Source organism: Somniosus microcephalus, chromosome 4 (assembly GCF_052327205.1).
Source record: "Somniosus microcephalus isolate GS21.2 chromosome 4, FLI_Smic_1.0, whole genome shotgun sequence".
NCBI lineage: Eukaryota > Metazoa > Chordata > Chondrichthyes > Squaliformes > Somniosidae > Somniosus > Somniosus microcephalus.
This window is the reverse complement of record NC_140990.1, coordinates 62,237,935-62,264,008: the sequence shown is the minus strand read 5'-3', so window position 1 is coordinate 62,264,008 and position 26,074 is coordinate 62,237,935. Positions and strand designations below refer to the sequence as shown.

The window sequence follows — 26,074 nt, the reverse complement described above, 5'->3', positions numbered from 1 at the left end:
AATTGTCGTTTGCGGAAGAGAGTTCCAAACTTCTACCACCCTTTGTGTGTAGAAGTGTTTCCTAATTTCACTCCTGAAAGGTCTGGCTCTAATTTTTAGGATATGCCCCCAGTCCTAGAATCCCCAACCAGCAGAAATAGTTTCTCTCTATCTACCCTATCTGTTCCCCTTAGTATCCTGAAAACTTCGATCAGATCACACCTTAACCTTCTAAATTCCAGGGAATACAACCCTAATTTGTGTAATCTCTCCTCGTAACTTAACCCTTGAAGTCCAGGTATCATTCTGGTAAACCTACGCTGCACTCCCTCCAAGGCCAATATATCCTTCCTAAGGTGTGGTGCCCAGAACTGCTCACAGTACTCCAGGTGTGGTCTAACCAGGGTTTTGTACAGCTGCAGGGTTCTGGCCTCAGCTGGAGTCTTGTGTACAGTTCTGGGCACCACACTTTAGGAAGGATGTTAAGGCCTTGGAGAGGGTACAGAGGAGGTTGACCAGGATGGTACCATGGATGAGGGACTTCAGTTATTTGGAGAGATTGGAGAAGCTGGGATTGTTCCCCTTAGAGCAGAGAAGGTTAAGAGGAGACCTAATAGAGGTGTTCAAAATGATGAGGGGTTTTGATCGAGCAAGTAGGGAGAAACTGTTCACTCTGGCAAGTGGGTCGGTAACCAAAGATCACAGATTTAAAATAGTTGCTAAAAGAACTAGAGGGAAATGAGGAGAATTGTTTTCACACAGAGGGTTGTGAAGATCTGGAACGCACCATCTGAAAGGATGCTGGAATCAGGTTCCACAGGAACATTCAAACAGTAATTGGACATGTACTTGAAGAGGACTAGTTTGCAGAGTTCTGGGATAAAGCTGGGGTTTGAATATACCAGAAACATATGGCATAGTGGTTAGCACTGTTGCCTCACAGCACCAGGGACCCGGGTTCAAATCTGGCCTCGGGTGACTGTGTGGAGTTTGCACATTCTCCCTGTGTCTGCGTGGGTTTCCTCCAGGTGCTCCGGTTTCCTCCCACAGTCCAAAGATGTGGTTAGGTTGATTTGGCTATGATAAATTGACCCTTAGTGTTAGGGGATTAAATACGTGGGGTTACGGGGATAGGGTGGGATATGTGTCGGTGCAGGCTCGATGGGCCGAAATGGCCTCTATCTGCACTGTAGATTCTGTGATTCTGTGATATACCAGTCTACGGAGGTCACGGTCCATCATCAAAGACCCTACCCATCCCAGCCACAGTCTGTTCGCCCTCCTGCCATCTGGGAGACGCTACAGATGCATTCGCACCTGTACGACCAGATTTAGGAACAGTTTCTTTCCCAGGGCTGTCATCCTACTGAACTCCACAAATAAACTCTAAAGCCTGCACATCTGCCAATGCACTTTATTATGGTTATGTTTATGTTAATATACTACAAGCCAAATGTATGTTGAATGTTTAAATGTCTTAATCCAAATGTACACTCTCGGGAGCCGCAAGCCTACATTTCGTTGTGCTGCACTTGTGCACTATCAATGACAATAAAAGTTGATTTGATTTTTTTGATTTTGATTTGAATCATAGAATCATACAAAGTTACAACACGGAAGGAGGCCATTTCGGCCCATCGTGTCCGCGCTGGCCAACAAAGAGCTATCCAGCCTAACCCCACTTCCCAGCTCTTGGTCCGTAGCCCTGCAGGTTAGAACATCCCAAGTGCACATCCAAGTACTTTTTAAATGTGGTTAGGGTTCCTGCCTCTACCACCCTTTCAGGCAGTGAGTTCCAGACCCCCACAACCCTCTGGGTGAAGAAATTTCCCCTCAAACCTCCTCTAAACCTTCCACCAATTACTTTAAATCTGTGCCCCCTGGTTTTTGACCCCTCTGCTAAGGGAAATAGGTCCTTTCTATCCACTTTATCTATGCCCCTCATAATTTTATACACCTCAATAAGGTCTCCCCTCAGCCTCCTCTGTTCCAAGAAAAACAGACCCAGCCTATCCAATCTTTCCTCATAGCTAAGATTCTCTACTCCCAGCAACATCCTTGTAAATCTCCTCTGTACCCTCTCTAGTGCAATCACATCATTCCTGTAATGTGGTGACCAGAACTGCATGCAGTACTCTAGCTGAGGCCTAACTAGTGTTTTATACAGTTGAAGCATAACCCCCCTGCTCTTGTATTCTATGCCACGGCTAATAAAGGCAAGCATTCCGTATGCCTTCTTAACCACCTTATCTACCTGGCCTGCTACCTTCAGGGATCTGTGGACATGCACTCCAAGGTCCCTTTGCTCCTCTACACTACTCAGTGTCCTACCATTTAATGTGTATTCCCTTTCCTTGTTAGCCCTCCCCAAATGCATTACCTCACACTTCTCCGGATTGAATTCCATTTGCCACTGTTCTGCCCACCTGACCAATTTACTGACATCTTCCTGCAGTCTAGTTTCCTTCTTTAGTATCAACCACACAGCTGATTTTAGTATCATCTGCAAACTTCTTACTCATACCCCCTATATTCAAGTCTAGATCATTGATATATACCACAAAAAGCAAGGGACCTAGTACTGAGCCCAGCGGAACCCCACTGGAAACAGCCTTCCAGTCACAAAAACACGCATTAACCATTACTCTCTGCTTCCTGTCTCCGAGCCAGTTTTGAATCCAACTTGACACTTTGCCCTGGATCCCATTTGCTTTTAACTTCGTGACCAGTCTGCCATGTGGAACCTTATCAAAAGCCTTGCTAAAGTCCATATACACTACATCAAATGCACTACCCTCATCTACCCTCCTTGTTACCTCCTCAAAAAATTCAATCAAGTTTGTCAGACATGACCTTCCCTTAACAAATCCGTGCTGACTAACCTTGATTAATCCGTGTCTTTCTAAATGAAGATTTATCCTGTCCTTCAGAATTCTTTCCAATAATTTTCCCACCGCCGAGGTTAGGCTGACTGGCCTGTAATTACTCGGTCTATCTTTTTTCTCCTTTTTAAACAAGGGTACCGCATTAGCAGTCCTCCGGCACCACACCTAAAGCCAGAGAGGATTGAAAAATGATGGTCAAGACCTCTGCTATTTCCTCTTTTGCTTCGCTTAACAGCCTGGGACACATTTCATCCGGACCTGGGGATTTATCCACTTTTAAAGCTGCTACTTAATACTTCCTCTCTCACTATGTTTATTTCATCTAATATTTCACACTCCTCCCCTGAAAGCAATGTCTGCTTCGCCCCTCTCCTTTGTGAAAACAGACGTAAAGTATTCATTAAGAACCCTACCGACGTCTCCCGCCTCCACACACAGATTACCCTCATGATCTCCAATAGGCCCTACCCTTTCTTTAGTTATCCTCTTAATCTTAATATATTTGACATGAATCTTGTCATTCATATGGAAATGACTTATGAAGTAATACTGGGCGGCCTGCTGGTGGCGCTGTCCAGGGAGAGTATAAATACTCGGGCATGGGCCCAGCTTGCTCAGGCCATTCTTTAACAGGAACCAGTGAAGGACACAACTAGATCTCCATGTTGAAAAACAGATGATTAAAGCCTTGTTTAATACCCAGACCAAGTGCCTAGTAGTTTTCTTACGTCAATATTTATAAAACATCTTTGGGTTTTCCTTGATTTTACTTGCCAAGAATTTTTCATGCTCTCTCTTTACTTTCCTAATATCCTTTTTAATTGCACCCCTTTTTAAATACACTTTCTGTACTCCTCTAAAGATTCTGGAGTATTTAGCCCTCGGTATGTGTCATACGCCTCCTTTTTTTTCTTTATCCTACCCTGTGTCTCTAGACATCCAGGAGGCTCTAGATTTGTTAGTCACACCTTTTTTCTTTAAGGGGACATATTTGGTCTGAACCCTCCGGATCTCCTCCTTGAATGTCTCCCACTGCTCTGACACTGATTTACCTTCAAGTAGCTGTTTCCAGTCCACTATGGCTAAATCCCCTCTGAGCTTAGCAAAATTTGCTTTTCCCCCAATTTAGAATTTTTATTCCTGGTCTATCCTTGTCCTTTTCCATAACTACCTTAAATCTAACAGAATTATGGTCACTAGCATCAAAATGCCCCCTCACTGATACGCTTTCTACCTGCCCAGCTTCATTCCCTAAAACTAAGTCCAGAACCGCCCCCTCCCTTGTTGGGCTTGCTACATACTGGCCAAAAAATTTCTCCTGGATGCATTTTAGGAATTCCGCACCTTCTATACCCTTCACACTAATTTTGTCCCAGTTAATATTGGGGTAGTTGAAATCCCCTACTAATACTGCCCTATAGTTTTTGCACTTCTCAGAAATTTGTCTACATATTTGTTCTTCTATCTCCCTCTCACTGTTTGGGGGTCTGTAGTACATTCCAAGCAGTGTGATCGCCCCCTTTTTTGTTTTTCAATTCGACACATATGGCTTCGTTTGATGATCCCATCAACATATCATCCCTCCTCACAGTTTGGGACTAAATTGGACAGCTCTTTCAAAGAGCCGGCACAGACACGATGGGCCGAATCACCTCCCTCCTTCTGTGCTGTTAGGTTCTATGATCAGTGTGAACACGCTGGTGTCTCTTAAGGCTCTTCGAGCTTTTAAAGCTCTTCCCACAGTCAGAACATTGAAAGGGTCTCTCGTCAGTGTGAACAAGCTGGTGTGACAGGAGGGTGGATGACTCAGTGAATCCCTTCCCACACATGGAGCAGGTGAACGGCCTCTCCCCAGTGTGTAGGAGCCAGTGTCTCTTCAGCTCCCCGGAGCTTTTAAAGCTCTTCCCACAGTCAGAACATTTAAAGGGTCTCTCTCCCGTGTGAACTCGCAGGTGTACCAGCAGGTTGGAGGACCGAGCGAATCCCTTCCCACACACGGAGCAGGTGAACGGCCTCTCTCCAGTGTGTAGGTGTTGGTGTCGCTTCAGATCGCCGGAGCTTTTAAAGCTCTTCCCACAGTCAGAACATTGAAACAGTCTCTCGTCAGTGTGAACAAGCTGGTGTGTCTGCAGGGTGGATGATTCAGTGAATCCCTTCCCACATTCGGAGCAGATGAATATCGTCTCCCCAGTGTGGAGGCGCTGGTGTCTCTGCAGGTTGGATGACTGAGTGAATCCCTTCCCACACACGGAGCAGATGAATGGCCTCTCTCCAGTGTGAACTCGCTGGTGTCGCTTGAGCTCCCGGGGGATTTTAAAGCTCTTCCCACAGTTAGAACATGTAAAGGGCCTCTCATCAATGTGAACTCGCTGGTGTCCCTTCAGCTCCCCAGGGATTTTAAAGCTCTTTCCACAGTCAGAACAGTTAAATGGTCTCTCATCAGTGTGAAATCGCTGGTGTGTTTGCAGGTGGGATGAACGAACAAATCCCTTTCCACACACAGAGCAGGTGAACGGACTGTCCCTGGTGTGACTGCGCTGTTGAACCTCTATTGCAGATGGGGAACTGAATCCCTTCCCGCCGTCCCCACCTTTACCCGGTTTCTCCACGGTGTGACGGTGCATGTGTCTCGCCAGGTCAGGCAATCGGCTGAATCCGCGTCCACACACCGAACACGTGTGCAGTTTGTCATCGCTGCGATCGCTGCTTTCTCCTTCCATGTGCAAAGGCCGATGATATTCAGGTCCTGATGAATCGAGCGACTCTGTCAGATCTTGACGTGATGTTTGGTCTGAGCTTCCCGCCTGTAAGTGCTCCGCTTCTTTAACCCTGTAAAATGAGTTCAGAAAAGGATCAGAGGCAAACTGTTGTTTAATTTTCCTCTTTCCGAACCAAGGGGCAGTGAAGCTGATTTTCAGGCCCCAGCTGCTGCACAGGTTGGTTGAAAGGATCAGCAGTAATGGCGGCTGCAATACCCACAAGCCCCGGCGCTCCAGAAAGCGCTCTGTTGACGCTGAATCCCGTGCATGCGCCTCATGGCCCCCGCGCTCTCCCTCCTGCTCCACAATCGCCCGTCCTGATCGGTCCGCAACGCGCATGCTCAGCACACAAAACCCCATGGTTGGAACATCGGGCGCGCATGCGGAGCCACAACATCTGGTACGCGTGCACGGCTCAGGTGGGGCGAGTCGGTGTTTCGCCTCAGCCGCCAAGGAGGTGCGCATGCGCAGGACGACCCAACATTCTTCCTGTCAGCAATCACGCCCTCGTTTCTTTAATAAAAACAGAAAATGCTGGAAATACTCAGCAGGTCAGGCAGCATCTGTGGAGAGAGAAACAGAGTTAACGTTTCAGGTCGATGACCTTTCGTCAGAACTGCTTGTTCTTTAGTGTCAGCCAGTGGCTCAGTTGGTAGCACTCTCGCCTCGGAGTCAGAAAGTTGTGGGTTCAAGTCCCACTCCAGAGACTTGAGCACAAAAATCTAGGCTGACACTCCAGTGCAGTGCTGATGGAGTGCGGCAGTGTCAGAGGTGCCGATTTTTGGAGTAGATGTTAAACCGAGGCCCCATCTGCTCTCTCAGGTGGATGTCAAAGATCCTATGGCACTATTTCGAAGAAGAAAAGCAAAGAGAGGGCATGAAAAAATATTGGCAAGGAAAACAAGTGGAGCCTATTAGGGACTATAAAGGTAACCTGTGTGTGGAAGCGGAAGACATGAATATGGTTCCTAATGAATACTTTGCGCCTGTTTTCACAAAAGGGAGGGACAATGCGGACATTGCAATCAGGGAGGAGGAGTGTTGCAGTGGGGAAAGAGTTAAACTGACATCGCTGGCAGTTTCACTGAATGGTGTAATAAAGACCATACTTTGCAGTAGTAAGATTTTTCTAAGTTGCTGAATTGGCAGTGGAGATAACGTAGCCGGACATGGAACCATAAGAGGCCGAGAGGATGTAAGTTCTGTTCTGGCAGGAAAGTAAAACAATGAGTTGGAAGTGAAAGAGGCCGAGAGAGGCAGAAAAGGAGGACAATGAGTACCCCATCTGGCATTAACACCGGTCAAAGGGTTTACACACAGCTTGACATACACTTTTCGATAATAAAGGCGGTACTTTAATGTAACGCGGCATAGGCAACCAATCAGTGAAGATGCATGCGGGCCACGGTCCAATCGGGTGGCAGGAATGAATTGTGCATGAGATGGCCATGTGTATTGTAATGTATAAAAATGTAGTGTTTGCTGTAACAATTTGGAAAGGTCTGGCTAAGACAGAGCAGATTGTCTCCCCACCGGTGCAATAAAGGCAACTTGACTATCGATCTAAAACCTTGTGTCGAGTGTTGGTTTAAAATACTCCACAACAATTGGCGTCACGAACAGGATTCGAACCTGTGCGGGGATAGACAGCATACATGGACCAGGGCCTCGCAGGGGTTCCACAACAGCCCAAATGTATTCCACCGTGTACTGAGTCAAGCCTTAGACGGGTTAGACCTATCAAAGTACCAGAGCGCCCTACTCCAATACGTCAATGACATAATGATTGCATCAGAGGAAGCCAAAGGACACATGGGAGCATTACTAGCCACCCTCCAGATACTTCAGAAAGCTGGCTTTAAATTGAAACCCAAAAAGGCACAGGTTGGACTGTCCAAAGTAAAGTATCTAGGGCACGAAATGAGCCGGGGGTATAAGGCACTCCCGCAGGAACGAAAGGCAGCCATAAAAGACATGCCAAGGCCAGTGACCGTCTGGGGAGTGAGGAAAGTGTTGGGACTGTTTAACTACTGCAGGAATTTTATATCAGACTTTGCAGGGAAAGCAGAGCCGATTCAACGGTTAGTTAAAGGGGGAGACCCGCCACTGATAAGATAGAATGGGAATCGGAGCAGGACGAGACTTTGCAAAATTAAAAGCAGCCCTGACGTCCGCACCCGCACTAGGATTGCCAAATATAGTCAAACCATTCCATATATATATATATATATATATATATATAGTATAGACGGGAACTTCTATAACGCTGCAGTCACCCAAGAGTACGGGGGAGATATGAGGCCAATTGCCTATTACTCCACCCAACAAACCCCCGTGGCTAAAGGAATGGCGAGATGTGTGGCGGCCCTCGACTGTGCCGCATGGGCGGTGCGGATATGCGAGCCCGTCACTATGTCAGGACAGCTGATATTACACACACAACACACAGTGTGGACCTGCTAAACACAGGTAAAATGAAGGCTGTATCAGACAGAAGGAGGGCAGCTTGGGAAGCAGTATTGATACCCAAGGACAGATCAGTCCAGATTATAAGGGAACATAGAGTCAACCCCGCAGAGGGAATGCTATCAGAGGGTGAGGCACACGAGTGTCAGTTAGTAATCAAAGAAGGGGTCGGGGGAACCGTATCAGAATCGCCCCTTGAAAATCCCCAAAACACCTTTTATGTAGACGGATCTCGCCGATATATAAATGGGGAGCCACACACGGTTGGGCAGTAGTGTCCGAGAACGGAGAAACAGTTGCAAAGGGAGGGCTTGAAGGAGGAACCTCAGCGCAGGTAGCAGAACCAGTGGCTCTCACGAAAGCACTGAAATTGGAAAGGGAAAATTAGTAAATATATACACAGACAGTAGGTATGTGTTTGGGGTAGTGCATGATTATATGATAGCGTGGAATAGGAGAGGATATGTAACCTCTGGAGGAGGACAAATACAGCACGAGGAGGTAGTGAGAGACCTAGTAGAAGCGGTAAAAGGAGAAGAGGTAGCAGTGATTAAAATAAAGGCACACCGCAAGATAGTGAGCGAGCAACAAAAAGGAAATATGCTAGCTGATCAGGCAGCAAGAGCAGCAGGTAGAATAACAGCAGAGGAAGTGAACATTAAAAGAATCCAAGAGGAGACCGAAATGGAGGAGCAGGAGCAGTGGACAAAGAGAGGCGCAGCCAAAGGTAGAGATGGAATATGGAAAAAGGATCACAGGGTGACCGGACTGACACCATATGAACTCAGGACTGGACGAGCAATGTGTCTGCCGGAAGGAGTAGCATCTGGTAGCGAGGGACGAGGACCCTTAAAAGATAAAATTAGGAAATACGTACAAACATTGGATAATCAATTGAAGGAGGTCAAACAAGAAGTTAAAGAACAAGACATCAGAGATAAAAATACACAAAAGCAGGGGGCCTCGGAGCCCCTACCCAAGGTGGGCGAGCAGGTATTTGTTAAAATATTGCCAGAGAGATCGGGATTCTCACCTAGATGGACCGGACCATTTGAGGTTATGACCAGCGATACGTGCGCATGTAGAGATATGAGGGGAAAGGGTAGATGGAAACATTGGACCCAATTAAAACGGTACAACAATAACCCCTCTGATCTTAAATCCCACAGGAACAATGGAATAAACACCGGAGATAAACTAACCTCTGGTGACGACCAGGCTTCTGCTTAATTTACAGGGAAACTTCACCATGAAGGTGGGATTACTGCTGGGACACGAAAGAAGCGAAGGGACATCCCACATTACACGACAAGTACATGATGAAGAAGCACCATGTTTTAATGGAACAATCACATTCGGAGTCTCATCCACGGCTCCCAATACACAGAAAGAAGAGACAAGCGAACCGAGGATGCTACAATGTCCAGATATGAAACCTGGACCCATGAATGGACTAGTATTATTTACCGAGGGAGAACAATTGTATGGTAACGGGAGACACAAAATTGTACCGGTGCTAATGAACTTAACCATGTTACAATGGCCAGGATATTGTGAAAGGTTTACTAAAACTAGAGAATTGTATGCATATATGATAAAGAATGTAATTAACCAAGCTGCTGATGCGACAGGGGCGACTAATTTTAGGGGACATGCTGCATTCCACCAAAGGATTAAGAGGAGCTTAGGAACCGATATACTCACGGGAATAAACACGGGGACATCATTCATTAATGCCCTAGATATACAAGGAGTCCAGAGTCATGTGGAACGATTACAAAGGGTAATACAGCAGATTTTAGAGAAGGAAACTGGTTTGGTTCGACAAGGATCAGAGTTAGGAGGACACACGATAAGGAAATTACTCAAGGGAATCAATGTTATAGAGGACCATGCCAGCATTATCAACAAACTAAACCATGGAGATGAGGAACAGGCAAAAGACGGGGTAGAGAGAGACTTGAGTCATGCCTATGGCCAATGGATCACCGGACAGTTAAAACATAATCTGGCACAGATACAGTGAGGCGAGGTACCAGACTGGATTAACAGCACACAGCTCTATGGCCTGAGCCAGAATCCAGGCCCTCTGAGTGTTTGTACCCTCAAAGGGATGACCAGAGTATATCCAGTGATACAAAAATGTAAAGCAGAAGTGACAGCAATGATAGGCATGGTGCTCCTGATACCAGTGGTGGGACTAGACATGACTCCGTACCCACAGTACCAGGTAACAAACAGAGGCACAGTGAGGGGTGAGACATACCTCCAATACTATCCAATTGATACCTATGCCATCAGGAAGAATGGTACTATGAGAGGAATCTCCCTAAACAGATGCCACGGGAAAGGCACGCTTACGATATGCCCACATCCGGTAGAAGGCCCTAAGGATGAGTGCGGCTATAATAAGACAGAGGGGTGTGTGTTGGAATTATCACATGTTGATCACCATCACACCCACTCAGGATATAGAGGCGAAGGGGAGTATTGTATAGCCACCACAGAGACTGAGTACCAATATAGTAACCTTGTATGTGCAATCACAATGCCTAACTTTTGCTTTATGCCAAAGATCCCTGTGACAATTGGACACACCAGATTGGTGTATGTACATTCAAGGGACGAGATAAAACTAAATGTGCCAGATAGTCTAAAGGACGAGTTGGTTAATTATGAAGATCCGGTAGGGGCCCCAATACCCCGCCTGCAAGAGGATCTGCAAGAAATGAAAGAGGATTTAAGTAAGATGGTGAAACAATACATAGTATTGCAAAGGAATCTTGGGGAATTAGAAAGGAACATAGAGGTAGAGCTACAGGAAGTCCAGTGGTATGAGAAGCTGTGGGATTGGGGAGTGAATGTCAACATACACCCATGGATCCGCATCATTTCTCATATATTAGTGATAGTACAGTCAGTCATGGCTATTGTAGTGTATGTACATTTAAGGGGAGAACTACTTTTTACAGCTCCTGTATACTGTAGTACTGGCAGTGACCACACCTGTATATAAACCCTGAGTAGGGATCTGTATGTTTAGTTTTAGAGTAACCCTCATCCAGTAAATACCTGTTGATTGTTCCCTGCAGTCTCGTGTCTAGTTATTGAAGGACACACAACATCAAAAATACATGGATCTAACATTGGCGACGAGGCAGATTCAAACCTACCTGCAACTCTGCATTACCTCCCAGGGATTCGCTCCTGGAGAACAGTGGAAGAAAGTTGAGGCCAGAAGCACGGGCGTCGACCACGATCAACCGCCCAGTCATCCAGCGGAGATTGAGCATCGCAGGGGAGGCTGTTGAGAGCTGGGCTTGGTTCTCCAGTCACGGTGGTCCAGCGAAACGGGCTGGCAACAGGTACGGCGCAGACCCTTCCCGGACAGCGGCGGCTAGAGCCAACCGACGGCACAGAAAAGGCCGAGCAGCGTCGACGGGAGAAGAGAGAGGGTAGAGCGCACAGGGTGCAGCCGGTGTTCAGGACCGAGCGGCGTTGACGGAAGAGAGGGAGAGCGTGGGAAAGCGCCATTTTGAGCCGCAGTGGAGAAGGGAAAGCGCGGGGAAACGCCATTTTGAGCCAGTCTAACCAAACCCAGGGATGCCGGAGTGGCAGTATCACAGCGTTCGACAATGAAGTCGAAGATTGGACGACATATGTCGAACGCATAGAAGTGTACTGCAAGGCGAATGAAGTGCCAGATGAGAGGAAAGCGCTGGTATTGTTGAATTCCATGGGTGCAAAAACGTATGGCTTACTGCGAAACCTAGTAACCCCAGAGAAGCCAGTGGAAAAGGATTTTGGAAACATAGTGTCAATCCTACAGAACCACTTAAACCCCACACCGCTGCTGATAGCAGAAAGATTTAAGTTTCACAAAAGGAACCAGCATAAAGATGAAAGTAATGCTGAGTATTTAACGGAACTGCGCAAGCTATCGAAACACTGCCAGTTTGGAATGGGACTAGCAGATACTTTAAGGGACAAGTTTGTGTGTGGGCTTCAAAGTGAAGGAACCCAGAAACGGCTTCAATCAGAAAAGGATCTTACACTGGACAAGGCTTTCAGCATGGCAGTATCACACGAAGCAGCCGCACGGGGCGCTGCAGAGATACAACGGAGACTGCAAGAATATGGCACAAATGAAATGTCATACGGAACAGTGAAGTGCTATCGCTGTGGCAGAACAACACACGACCATAATGATTGCTGGTTTAAGGACAAAGTGTGCAGACAGTGTGGAAAAGTAGGACACATAGCAAGAGTCTGCAGGTCGGGAAAGAAAACCAGCAGCAAGAAATCTCCACAGGAGAAGTACAAGAAGGTACATAAGGTGACGGAGAGTAGTTCAGACGAACAGAAAAGTGATACAGACTCCGGAAGCAAGGAGCTGGGTTGTCTGAAACTACAAAAGGTGATCCAAACGGAGGATCACCAAACTATCTGGGTCACGCTCAAGATAGCTGGAGTCCAAGTGAAAATGGAATTGGACACAGGATCAGCCCCAACAGTCATAAACCGAAGAGACTACAAGCGGCTATTCTCACATATATCCTTGAGAGATACAGAGATTGTCTTGAAGACGTACACGGGGCAAAAAGTCTACCCCAAAGGAAAAATAAGGGTGAACGTTGTATATAACGGTAAGGAAACACCAAAAATGGACCTATATGTATTGCCAGATGGAGGACCACCACTACTAGGACATGAATGGATCCGGAAGATACAGCTAGATTGGCATTCCATACAAGCACTGACTGTAGATGCCAAAAAGGATGACGACGCCACACCTGGGCGACTGTCAAAAATGCTAACTGACGCACAAGGAGTGTTCCAGGAGGGACTTGGAACACTAAAAGGCATAACAGCGATGATCAAAATAGAGGAAAATGCAAGCCCAAAGTTTTTTTTTTTTTTAAGGCCAGACCAGCGCCTTATGCGATCCGCCCAGCCGTCGAAGCAGAGCTGGAACGTTTGGAATGTTCAGGAGTACTGTCCAAAGTGGACTGGAGTGAGTGGGCTACACCCATCGTTCCTGTAATGAAGAGGTCGTTGAGTAATACGCCTGGGGAACCAAAGAAAGTTCGCATCTGTGGGGATTTTAAGGTGACAGTGAACCCAGTCCTTCACACGGTACAATATCCGCTTCTGCGGATTGAAGATATTTTCGCCTCACTATCTGGAGGGAAACGCTTCACTAAGATTGATCTGGCCCAGGCATACCTGCAAATGGAGGTAGAAGAAGCCTCGAAACAGTACCTCACGATCAACACTCATAAAGGTCTCTACCAATACAACCGGCTGGTGTTCGGGGTAGCATCAGCTCCGGCTATTTGGAAAAGGGCAATGGATCAAGTCCTGCAAGGGATTCCAGGGACCCAGTGTTATTTGGACGACATCCTGGTCACGGGCGAAAATGACAGTGCTCACCTTGCCAACCTGGAGCAGGTGCTCACTAGATTGAAGGAATATGGGCTCCGAGCAAATCGCCACAAATGCGAGTTTTTCCAGAAGCAGATCTCGTATTGTGGCCACGCTATTGATGAAGAGGGGTTACATAAGTCCCCTGAAAAGATTGAGGCAGTAGTCAAGGCTCCAGCACCGGAAAATATGTCACAACTGAGGTCGTTCCTCGGGCTGGTGAACTACTACCATAAGTTCTTGCCGAATTTGTCTACAGTACTACACCCACTGAACACCCTACTGCAAACAGGGGTACCATGGAAGTGGAATGACAAATGTAAATGAGCTTTCCAGAAGTGCAAAGAATTGATCACATCAAAAGAGGTGTTGGCTCATTTCAACCCAGCACTACCAATTCGGTTGGCGTGTGATGCATCACCCTATGGCATTGGAGCGGTGCTGTCGCACAAGTTCCCGGACGGCTCGGAGAGGCCGGTAGCCTTTGCGTCTCGGTCACTAACCTCAGCTGAGTGTAACTCCGCCCAGATTGACAGGGAGGCCCTCAGCCTAGTGTGGGGAGTGAAAAAGTTCAACCACTATCTGCACGGGCAGAAGTTCACCTTGCTGACTGTGGTAAACCACTTTTATCGTTCACTATCGTTACACTATAGTTATCACTGTTGTATTGTTCTCACTGTTGTATCACTATACGAGGTCGCCTCTTGTCGCGCTGTTATACCTGGGCTGACCACCTCCGACTCCGCCCATGGCTCCACCTACCTGCCCAGGTATAAAGGTAGTCGACTGGCTGGTATTCCTCCTTGTTGGACCCGATCACCCACGAGGGTGGGCTCTGTTATTTAGTCAATAAAAACCTTTAGTTACGTTCCTAACTCGTCGCTTTTTATTGGACGAATTGATAGGTATATCAATTTTATTGACTAAATTTTAAAGATGTCTACTACTGGCCAGCCAGAAGCCCTCCCAGAAGCACAGCCACAGCAGCTTTCAGACACCGGGCTACACCAGCCACACCAGCCGGCTTGGCTGCAAGCCCTCAAACCACCGTACCTGGATCTAAACCCACAGGCAGCAAACTCAGCCCTCGACTTCAAACACTGGCTGGGCTGCTTCGAATCCTACCTGGAAGAATCCGGCGTCCCTCAGAGATCCAAACTAAGAGTTCTGAACGCCCAAGCGAGCCCGAGAGTATACGCACTCATCCAGGACACGACTACATACGAGGCCGCTATCAACCTACTGAAACAGCAGTACCGGAGCCCGGTAAATTACATGTACACCAGGCACCTCCTAAGATCCCGCCCGCAACAGCCAGGAGAGTCTGTAGCTGAATTTTTACGGGCGCTAAGAGCACTCGGCAGGAACTGTGACTTTAAAGCGGTGACGGCTGTTGAAAATACGGAAGATAATATCCGCGATGCCTTTGTGAAAGGCCTATGGTCTGACCACTCACGGCAAAGACTGCTTGAAGCTAAAGACCTCGACCTGGACAAAGCTGAAGCCCTCGCTCTCTCCCTAGAGGTGGCCCATCAGGACCAGGAGGCGTTTTCCAGGTACTGCTCGCGACCCTGGGACTCGGGCCCGACCCCTACCGCAATACCCTTCGCAGCGCCGCCCCCGGGACCTACCTCAGCGTCGGCGTCCCGGACCCGACCGGGACCGCCACCCCCGGTACCGGCTCCGACATCGGGCACCCGCGATCGGGCCGCCGGCTGCTTCTTTTGCGGCCAGGAGAAGCACCCGAGGTCGCGCTGCCCAGCCAGGAACTCTACCTGCTCAACCTGCAGGAAGAAAGGCCACTTCTCTAAGGCCTGCAGGAGCGGATCTTCAGGGGCCAGCAGTGCCTCATGCGAACTGTGGGGGCGGCCATCTTCTTTCAAGGCAACTGAGGCCAGCATCCCCACACGTGAGTCATGGGGGCGGCCATCTTTGATCAATGCAACCGACCCCAATAGTGCCTCATGTGAGTTATGGGAGCAGCCATCTTCTCCGCCATTTTGTCCTACCTCGTGGGAGACGCCATTTTACCCACCACGCCCGACTGCCACCGGGCCTCCGGACCCGACGACCGCCTCGCCCGCAGACGACAACGACTCGCTTACCTACACACTAGCCTCCGTCACTCTGGATCAAGCCCGCCCACACCACCTGTCCAAGTCGATGATGGACATCAAAGTAAACGGCCACGCCACGACCTGCCTGTTCGACAGCGGAAGCACGGAGAGCTTCATCCACCCAGACACGGTGAGCCACTACTCCCTCCCTGTCCTGCCAACGCGCAACCGAATCTCGATGGCATCGAGGTCCCACGCCACGGACATTAGCGGCTACTGTGTTGTGACCTTGTCGGTTAAGGGTACGGGGTATAAAAATTTTAAACTCCTCGTCCTCCCCCAGCTCTGCGCTGCCGTCCTACTAGGGCTGGACTTCCAATCCCACCTCCAAAGTGTAACCCTAGCATACGGTGGACCCCTCCCCCCACTCACAGTCGACAACCAGCGAATGTTAAACCGCCCACCGCGTAACACCTGCAGCCTATCCACCCTCAAGGTGCCGCCACCTTCCCTGTTCGCTAACCTCACCCCCGACTGCAAACCCGTCGCTACCAAGAGCAGGCGGTACAGCGCTGGGGACAGAGCCTTCATTAGCTCTGAGGTGCGGCGCCTCCTGAAAGAGGGCATTATCGAGGGGAGCAACAGCCCCTGGCGTGCCCAGGTCGTGGTCGTTAAGACCGGCGATAAAAATCGCCTGGTCATCAACTACAGCCAGACCATAAACAGATACACCCAGCTGGACGCATACCCCCTTCCCCGCATATCTGACATGGTCAATCAGATTGCACAATACCGCGTATTCTCAACCATCGACCTTAAGTCGGCCTACCACCAACTCCCTATCCACCCCGAGGACCGCCAGTACACCGCCTTCGAGGCGAATGGGCGTCTATACCACTTCCTTAGGGTCCCCTTCGGTGTCACCAACGGGGTCTCGGTCTTCCAAAGGGAGATGGACCGGATGGTTGACCAGAACGGACTGCAGGCCACATTCCCCTATCTAGATAACGTCACCATCTGCGGCCACGACCGGCAGGACCATGACGTGAATCTGGAGAAATTCCTCCGTACAGCCCAACGGCTGAACCTCACCTACAATAAGGAGAAATGTGTGTTTAACACCTCGCGCCTTGCCATCCTTGGCTGTGTGGTAGAGAACGGACTCATCGGCCCCGACCCCGAAAGAATGCGCCCCCTCATGGAGCTACCCCTCCCCCACTGCCCTAAGGCACTTAAGAGAACCCTGGGGCTCTTCGCCTACTATGCCCAATGGGTGCCCAATTATGCGGACAAAGCCAGACCGCTCATGAAGTCCACATCCTTCCCCCTCACGGAGGAAGCGTGCGCGGCCTTCTCCCTCATCAAGGGAGACATAGCCAAGGCCACAATGCACGCAGTGGATGAGTCCATCCCCTTCCAAGTGGAGAGCGATGCATCCGACTTCGCCCTAGCCGCTACCCTTAACCAGGAGGGGAGGCCGGTGGCCTTCTTCTCAAGGACCCTACAGGGCCCCGAGATCCGACACTCGTCGGTCGAGAAGGAAGCCCATGCAATTGTGGAGGCGGTACGGCGCTGGAGGCATTACCTGGCAGGCAAACGATTTACCCTCCTCACCGACCAACGTTCGGTTGCTTTCATGTTTAATAACAAGCTGAGGGGCAAAATCAAGAATGACAAGATCTTGAGGTGGAGAATCGAGCTATCCACCTACGATTATGATATCTTGTGCCGGCCAGGTAAGCTGAACGAACCCCCTGATGCTCTTTCACGAATTACATGCGCCAGCGCGCATATTGATAGACTTCAGACCCTCTACAACGACCTCTGCCACCCCGGGGTCACCAGACTTTACCATTTCATTAAGGCCCGCAACCTGACCTACTCCATCGAGGAGGTCAGGACCATGACCAGGAACTGCCAGACCTGCGCCGAGTGCAAACCGCACTTCTATAGGCCGGACAGAGCAAGCCTGATCAAGGCCACCCGCCCCTTCGAGCGCCTGAGCATCGACTTTAAGGGGCCTCTACCGTCATCTGACCGCAATGTGTACTTCCTCAACATCGTTGATGAGTACTCCCGTTTCCCTTTTGCCTTCCCCTGCCCAGACATGACCAGTACCACGGTCATCAAGTGCCTGAACGACCTCTTCGCCTTGTTCGGGTTCCCGAACTATATACATAGTGACCGGGGCTCCTCCTTCATGAGCGAGGAACTCCGTCAGTTCCTACTAGCGAGAGGTATTGCAGCAAGTAGGACCACCAGCTACAACCCCCGAGGGAACGGCCAGGTGGAAAGAGAGAACGCGACGGTATGGAAGGCCGTCCTCTTAGCCTTAAAGTCTAAGGGCCTCCCAACCTCCCGCTGGCAGGAAGTCCTCCCGACAGCGCTGCACTCCATCCGGTCACTACTTTGCACTGCCGTTAACGCCACCCCCCATGAACGAATGTTTGTTTTCCCCAGGAAGTCGACTACGGGAACCACTCTACCAACCTGGCTGACCTCTCCGGGGCCCGTCTTGCTGCGAAAGCACGTGAGGGCCCATAAAACGGACCCCCTGGTCGAGAGGGTGAACCTCCTGCACGCCAACCCCCAGTACGCCTACGTGGCTTACCCAGACGGGCGGGAGGACACTGTCTCCTTACGAGACCTCGCACCCTCGGGCACTCCAGAGACACCACCTTTACCCCCCCCACCACCCCCCCAATTCCAGCCCAGGTAGACGGCATGCCGGAACCCCACGAGCCTTCGCCGACCACGCAGACACCAGCATTAACACCGGATAATGCAGCACCGCCGCTGCGACGATCGGAGAGGCTTACGAGGCCTCCGGACAGACTGACATACCAGAACTGGTAGTACACTTCACCCCGCCGGACTCAAATCTAAACAAGGGGTGAATGTGGTAAACCACTTTTATCGTTCACTATCGTTACACTATAGTTATCACTGTTGTATTGTTATCACTGTTCTCACTGTTGTATCACTATACGAGGTCGCCTCTTGTCGCGCTGTTATACCTGGGCTGACCACCTCCGACTCCGCCCATGGCTCCACCTACCTGCCCAGGTATAAAGGTAGTCGACTGGCTGGTATTCCTCCTTGTTGGACCCGATCACCCACGAGGGTGGGCTCTGTTATTTAGTCAATAAAAACCTTTAGTTACGTTCCTAACTCGTCGCTTTTTATTGGACGAATTGATAGGTATATCACTGACTGACCACCAACCACTTGTCTCCATCTTTAATCCAAAGAAGGGCGTGCCGGTGATGACTGCGCAACGGCTACAAAGATGGTCCCTTTTTCTAGGGGCGAACCAATATGAAATCGAGTATAAGGGCACGAAACAGCATGGAAACGCTGATGGGCTATCATGCCTGCCACTGCCTACTGCGGAGGAAGCACCAGCAGTGGACCCTGTCGAAATATTTTATTCGACTATAATTGAACGCTTGCCAGTAACTAACGCTGATATAGAGGAGACCCGAAATGACCCAACACTGTCTCGGATATATGACTTGACGGTGAAGGGATGGCCAACACATGGCAACTCACTGTTGCCAGCATTCTCATCCAGAAGAGAACAGCTGTCAGTATGCCAGGGGACCTTGATGTGTGGATCCCGAGTGGTAATTCCACCCAAGTTAAGGGAGAGAGTGCTCAATGAGCTTCACGAAGGCCATCTGGGAGGGGTGAAAATGAAAAGCCTTGCTAGGGCTTATGTGTGGTGGCCGGGGATCGATCAGCAAATTGAGGGCTTGACAAAGAGCTGTTCAGGATGTCAGAAGGTCCAAAATGCACCACCACATGCCCCTCTACACCCATGGGAGTGGCCCTCATCTCCATGGCAACGGGTGCACATTGATTTTGCTGGTCCATTCATGGGCTCAATGTTTCTAATAGCCGTGGATGCGCACTCGAAATGGCCTGAGGTGATCAAAATGTCGTCCACCACCACGGAGAAAACTATTGCAGTCCTACGGACCATATTTGCCAGGAACGGCATGCCAGAGCAGATTTGCTCTGATAACGGACCACAGTTTGTGTCCGAAGAGTTTCGAAGATTCATGAAAAGGAATGGGGTAAGGCATTACACATCCGCCCCGTATCATCCAGCCACAAATGGATTGGCTGAGAGGTTCGTACAAACCTTTAAGAAAGCAGTAAGGGCCATGTGCGATGACGACATTCCACTGCAGCATAAGGTGGACAATTTCCTGTTAGCCTACCGAAATGCGACACATGCAGTCACCAACCAGACCCCGGCCATGATGTTCTTTAACCGAAGGTTGAGATCTCGTCCGGATTTGCTCAGACCAAATGTACGAAGAGATGTTGAGAATAAGCAATTCCAGCACATCCATGAGAAGCCGACAAGCAGCTTCAATGTAGGGCAACCAGTCTTGGCCCGCGACTACCGAACAGAGAAATGGCAACCAGGAACGATATGCACACGGCAGGGGCCACTAATGTACACAGTGGATGTTGGGGAGAACATTGTGAGACGCCATGTCGACCAGATCCTAGAGTCACAGGAACGAGTCAACCCCATGTCTCGCGCACCTGGTGATGAACCCGACATACCCCAGAAACAGTAGCATCGGAAGCTGATGAACCAACTGACGACAGGGGGCCTCCGCACCAAGAACAAGACACTCAGGAAAGGCGCTATCCAGAAAGGATCAGGAAGCCGCCCCAAAGACTGAATTTATAAATGGACTATTTTCAGTTAATGTGCATGTTAAAAGTGTTAATTGTTAAATGAATGTTATGGTACTGTCAATCTAAAAGGGGAGGAATTGTAGTGTATGTACCTTTATGGGGAGAACTACTTTTTACAGCTCCTGTATACTGTAGTACCGGCAGTGACCACACCTGTATATAAACCCTGAGTAGGGATCTGTACGTTTAGTTTTAGAGTAACCCTCATCCAGTAAATACCTGTTGATTGGTCCCTGCAGTCTCGTGTCTAGTTATTGAAGGACACACATCAAAAATACACGGCTCTAACAGCTATAGGATGGGAAATAGCAGCATGCACCACTTGTAAAAAGAAACGGACCAAACAAAGAGCTAAAGCGAGTCGGAAAACACAAGTTTGCTCTAAACATGATGGGTATGCAGGGCCTCCTGAACCAGTGCCTGATCATCGCATGGGGCAGGAGGCACAGCGATGCTTATACATGTGGTTTAACTTGGGCAAGGGCCAAGTACCAAAAGGGGGGATTGCAGTGGGGAAAGAGTTAAACAGACATCGCTGGCAGTTTCACTGAATGGTGTAATAAAGACAACAATCTAATGGGCTTTTTGCAGTACAGGAAACTTTCGATTAACCGGCCACTAAATAACCGGAATGCTCTATCCACCGGCAAAATTCAGGAGTCGGTTCAGATAACTTGTTTTACTTTTAGTTACTTTTTTTACTCATTTGTGGCTGTGCAAGCGTCTAGCTGAAGCAGTTGCTAAGCTACAGAGACGCTTGCAAGTTGTGCCGATTGTTTTGAAGCTGTTGCAACAGGGTTTGTTGCTTTAGACGGAGCTCTGAGCTCTGTATCTTTTAACTATAGCGCTCGGTTCTCCGGCATTGTTGATGGACCGGCACCAGGTCGGTCCCGTTCGTGCCGGATAGAAAAAGTTTACTGCAGGAAACTTTGTGGTAAGTGGATAACATAGTCGGATGTGGAAACCATAAGAGACCTAAGAGGATGTAAGTTCTGTTCTGGCAGGAAAGTAAAACAATGAAAGAGGCCGAGAGAGGCAGGAAAGGAGGACAATGAGTCAGAAGTACAATGTTGATGAGACCCATTTGGCATAAACAAAGGTCAGAGGTGCAACAACAGCTTGTGGGATAACGGCCGATAATAAAGGCGGTACTTTAATGTAACGCGGCATAGGCAACCAATCAGTGAAGATGCATGTGGGCCGGGATCCAATCGGGTGGCAGGAATGAATTTTGACGTGTGTTGTAATGTATAAAAATGTAGTGTTTGCTGTACCAATTTGGAAAGGTCTGGCTAAGACAGAGCAGACTGTTTCCCCACCGGTGTAATAAAGACAACTTGACTATCGATCTAAAACCTTGTGTCGAGTGTTGGTTTAAAATACTCCACAACAGTGTAGTCACGGACAAATTATTCTAAAGAGCTTTTAAAAGCTACAAGATACAGGACTGAAGACGTTCCTCAAACGGAGGGGGGACAAATCCCAGGGACATGATGGTTTCCATCCGAGGATTCCGAGGGAAGCCAGGGGAAGGAATAACGGAGGGTCCCCGAGTATAAATTGGCTGGTGCCTTTCCCTACATTACAACAGTGACAGCAATTCAAAATCAATGAATTGGTCGTGAAGCGCTTTGAGCATCCTGGGGTCGTGAAGGGCGGCGAATAAATGCACCCTTGCCTCTGAGTCAGAGGTCATGGGTTCAAGTCCCACTCCAGAGACTTGAGAGCAAAAATCCAGGCTGACACTCCAGTGCAGTGCTGAGGGAGTGCGGCACTGTCGGAGTTGCCGTCTTTCAGATGAGACGTTAAACCGAGGCCTCGTCTGCTCTCTCGAGTGGACATAAATGATCCCAGGGCACTATTTCGAAGAAGATTAGGGGAATTATCCCCGGTGTCCTGGCCAATATCTATCCCTCAATCAACATCACAAAAAAAAAGATTATCTAGTCATTATCACATTGCATAGAAACATAGAAACATAGAAAAATAGGAGCAGGAGTAGGCCATTCGGCCCTTTGAGCCTGTTCCGCCATTCAGTATGATCATGGCTGATCCTCTATCTCAATACCATATTCCCGCTCTCTCCCCATACACCTTGATGCCTTTTGTGTCTAGAAATCTATCTATCTCCTTCTGTGGAGGAGAATTCCACAGGTTCACCACCCTCTGAGTGAAGAAATTTCTTCTCATCTCAGTCCTAAATATCCTGAGACTGTGACCCCTCGTTCTAGACCCCCAGCCAGGGGAAACATCCTCCAGGCCGCCTAGCCCTGTCAGAATTTTATACGTTTCAATGAGATCCCCTCTCATTCTTCTAAACCCGAGTGAATGCAGACCTAGTTGACCCAATCTCTCCTCATACGACAGTCCTGCCATCCCAAGAATCAGTCTGGTGAACCTTCGCTGCACTCCCTCTATGGCAAGTACATCCTTTCTTAGGTAAGAAGACCAAAACTGCACACAGTACTCCAGGTGTGGTCTCACCAAGGCCCTGTATAACTGTAGTAAGACATCCTTGCTCCTGTACTCAAATCCTCTTGCAATGAAGGCCAACGTACCATTTGCCTTCCTAACTGCTTGCTGCACCTGCATGTTTGCTTTCAGTGACTGGTGTACAAGTACGCCCAGGTCCCTTTGTACATCAACATTTCCCAATCTATCACCATTTAAATAATACTCTGCCTTTCTGTTTTTCCTACCGAAGTGGATAACTTCACATTTATCCACGTTATACTGCATCTGCCATGTATTTGCCCACTCACTCAGCTTGTCTAAATCGCCTTGAAGCCTCTTTGCATCCTCCTCACAACTCACAATCCCACCTAGTTTCGTGCCGTCAGCAAACTTGGAAATATTACATTCGGTTCCCTCATCCAAATCATTGATATATATTGTGAATAGCTGGTGCCCAAGCACTGATCCCTGCGGTATCCCACTAGTCACCACCTGCCACCCCGAAAAAGAACGATTTATTCCTACTCTCTGTTTCCTGTCTGTTAACCAATTTTCAATCCATGCCAGTTTATTACCCCCAATCCCATGAGCTTTAATTTTGCACACTAACCTCTTATGTGGGCCTTTAATCAAAGGCCTTCTGAAAATCCAAATACACCACATCCACTGGTTCTCCCTTATCTATTCTACCAGTTACATCCTCAAAAACTCCAGTAGGTTTGTCGAACATGATTTCCCTTTCATAAATCCAGGTTGACTCTGTCTAATCCCGTTGATATTTTCTAAGTGTCCTGTTATCACATCCTTTATAATCGACTCTAGCATTTTCCCTACTACTGATGTTAGGCTAATAGTGGGGTTACATTTGCCACCCTCCAATCTGCAGGAACTGTTCTATAATCTATAGAATTTTTGAATTGCTGGTTGTGGGATGTTGCTGAGCGCAAATTGGCTGCCGATTTTCCTACATTACAACAGTGACTCCACTTCATTGGCTGTAAAGCGCTTTGGGATGTCCGATGGTGGTGAAAGGTGCTATATAAATGCAAGTCTTTCTTTTCTTTCTTTAAGTTCTTTGTTTCTCTTTTTCATTCCATTTTGACCCAGGCTGTCCAGCAATGGAGGGGTTATCATCGAATCATAGAAATTTAGGACACAGAAGGATGCCATTTGGCCCATCGTGCCTGAGCCAGCCGAAAAACAGCTTTCCAGCTTAATCTCACTTTCCAGCTCTTGGTCCGTAGCCCTGTAGGTTACAGCACTTCATGTGCATATCCAAGTACTTTTCAACTGAGATGAGGGTCTCTGCCTCTACCACCCTTTCAGGCAGAAAGTTCCAGACCCCGACCACCCTCTGACTGAAAAAAGTTCCCCTCAACTCCCCTGTAATCCTTCTATCAATTATTTTAAATCTATGGCTCCTGGTTATTGACCTCGCTGCTAAAGAAAATAGGTCCTTCCTACCCACCCTATCCAGGCCCCTCATAATTTTATACACCTCAATCAAATCGCCCTCAGTCTCCTCTGTTCCAAAGAGCAGTTAGTAACAGAGATTGGAGAAGTTTGGGGCTTTTTTTTTGTTTGAAGCAGTGAAGGATGAGGGCCAGCCTGATGGAGGTCCTCAAGACCATGAGGGTTATTGATCAAAGGCAAATGACAGATTCCTCTCTGGGCACCTCAAAGTCCGCATGCGCCGCTCTTGTTGGGGTTTAGAATGCACATGCTCAGGGGCAGCGGAGTCCCAGGACCAGCTGCTAGTGGGCATGCTCAGGGGCAGCAGAGTCCCAGAACCAGCTGCTAGTGGGCATGCTCAGGGGCAGAGTCCCAGGACCAGCTGCTAGTGGGCATGCTCAGGGACAGAGACCCAAAACCAGCTGCTAGTGGGCATGCTCAGGGGCAGAGTCCCAGGACCAGCTGCTAGTGGGCATGCTCAGGGACAGAGACCCAGAACCAGCTGCTAGTGGGCATGCTCAGGGGGCAGAGTCCCAGGACCAACTGCTAGTGGGCATGCTCAGGGGGCAGAGTCCCAGGACCAACTGCTAGTGGGCATGCTCAGGGGCAGAGTCCCAGGACCAGCTGCTAGTGCGCATGCTCGGGGGCGACACACTGGGTAACGTTCGTTAACGGTTGAAGAGTCGGAATTACCGGCGAAAAGAGAGTTTTTCAGCTGGACGGACGAGCGGAGAGGGACGGGGAAATAAATGACGGTAAACACAAACCTGGGAGTCCGAGGGTCCCGGGAAGTGAACGGAGCGGATTCAGCCTCACGAATCAGGTCAGACTTCCTCAGCGACATGTGACCGGGGCCTGCGGCCTCAGTGACGTCACCGCCTCATTGACGGGTGACCCAGGCCACGGCCTGATTGACGGGAGCTTCCGACCAATAGGGAGCAAGCGGGGCGGGGCTGGAGGAGCGAGCCGGCGGCGGGTCCTACAACCAATCGGAGAGGCAGAGGGGCGGGACTAGCGCCGGCTGATTGTCTGATCCGCAGGGCAGCGAGTTTCTCCAGTCCCTGGTTCAGGGCCCGGGGCCAGGGGAGGCTGTGGGCCTTTATTCCCCTTATTGGACACAAGGCTCTTTGTCTCACAACACACTGGCTCAGGTTTTAATAGAGTCTTTTTAAATTCATCAATAAAAGCAGATAAACCCCGTGCTTCTGTGGAACAAACGTTTTAATATTTGGGAGTAAAAGTACAAGTTTTTTTCCCTCTGGGGAATTTATTATTAGTTTCAGGAAACAACAACAACCACTTGTATTTATAAAGCGCCTTTAATGCAGTAAAACGTCCCAAGGCTCTTCACAGGATCGTTATAAAACAAAATTTTACATCGAGCCACATAAGGAGATATTCGGGCAGATGACCAAAAGCTTGGTCAAAGAGGTAGGTTTTAAGGAGCATCTTAAAGAAGGAGAGAGAGGTAGAGAGATGGAGAGGTTTAGGGAAGGAATTCCAGAGCTTAGGGCCCAGGCAGCTGAAGGCACGGCCACCAATGGTGGAGTGATTAAAATCGGGGATGCTCAAGAGGCCGGAATTAGAGAAGCACTAATATCTCGGAAGGTTGTAGGGGCTGAAAGAGATTACAGGGATAGGGAGGGGCGAGGCCACGGAGGGATTTGAAATCAAGGATGAGAATTCTAAGGATGAGACACTTGAGGAAAAGCAGGGCGTGGGGGAGGGACAAGCCCCTATGGGACAGGGTCACTAATTCTGTTCTGCAACAGTTACTGGGACAGACTGTATCTCCCCCTCTCCTCCACACAGGGATTTGTGGTAGTTAAAGGGAGAGTGATTCTCCTTGTTCTGTGAGATTGTAATTAAAGGGACACTA

At 48.9% G+C, this 26,074-nt stretch overlaps 1 protein-coding gene across 1 annotated transcript; it reads right to left on the bottom strand.

Moving 5' to 3' along the window:
- Window positions 1-1,260: 1,260 nt before the first annotated feature.
- Window positions 1,261-25,058, bottom strand: LOC147119036 (uncharacterized). The gene is made up of 2 exons (XM_085984752.1): window positions 24,963-25,058; window positions 1,261-5,693 (listed from the first exon to the last, which is right to left on the bottom strand). The coding sequence occupies exons 1-2, from the start codon at window positions 25,037-25,039 to the stop codon at window positions 4,535-4,537; spliced, it is 1,236 nt and encodes a 411-aa protein (XP_085840878.1). The 5' UTR covers window positions 25,040-25,058; the 3' UTR covers window positions 1,261-4,534.
- Window positions 25,059-26,074: the final 1,016 nt, after the last annotated feature.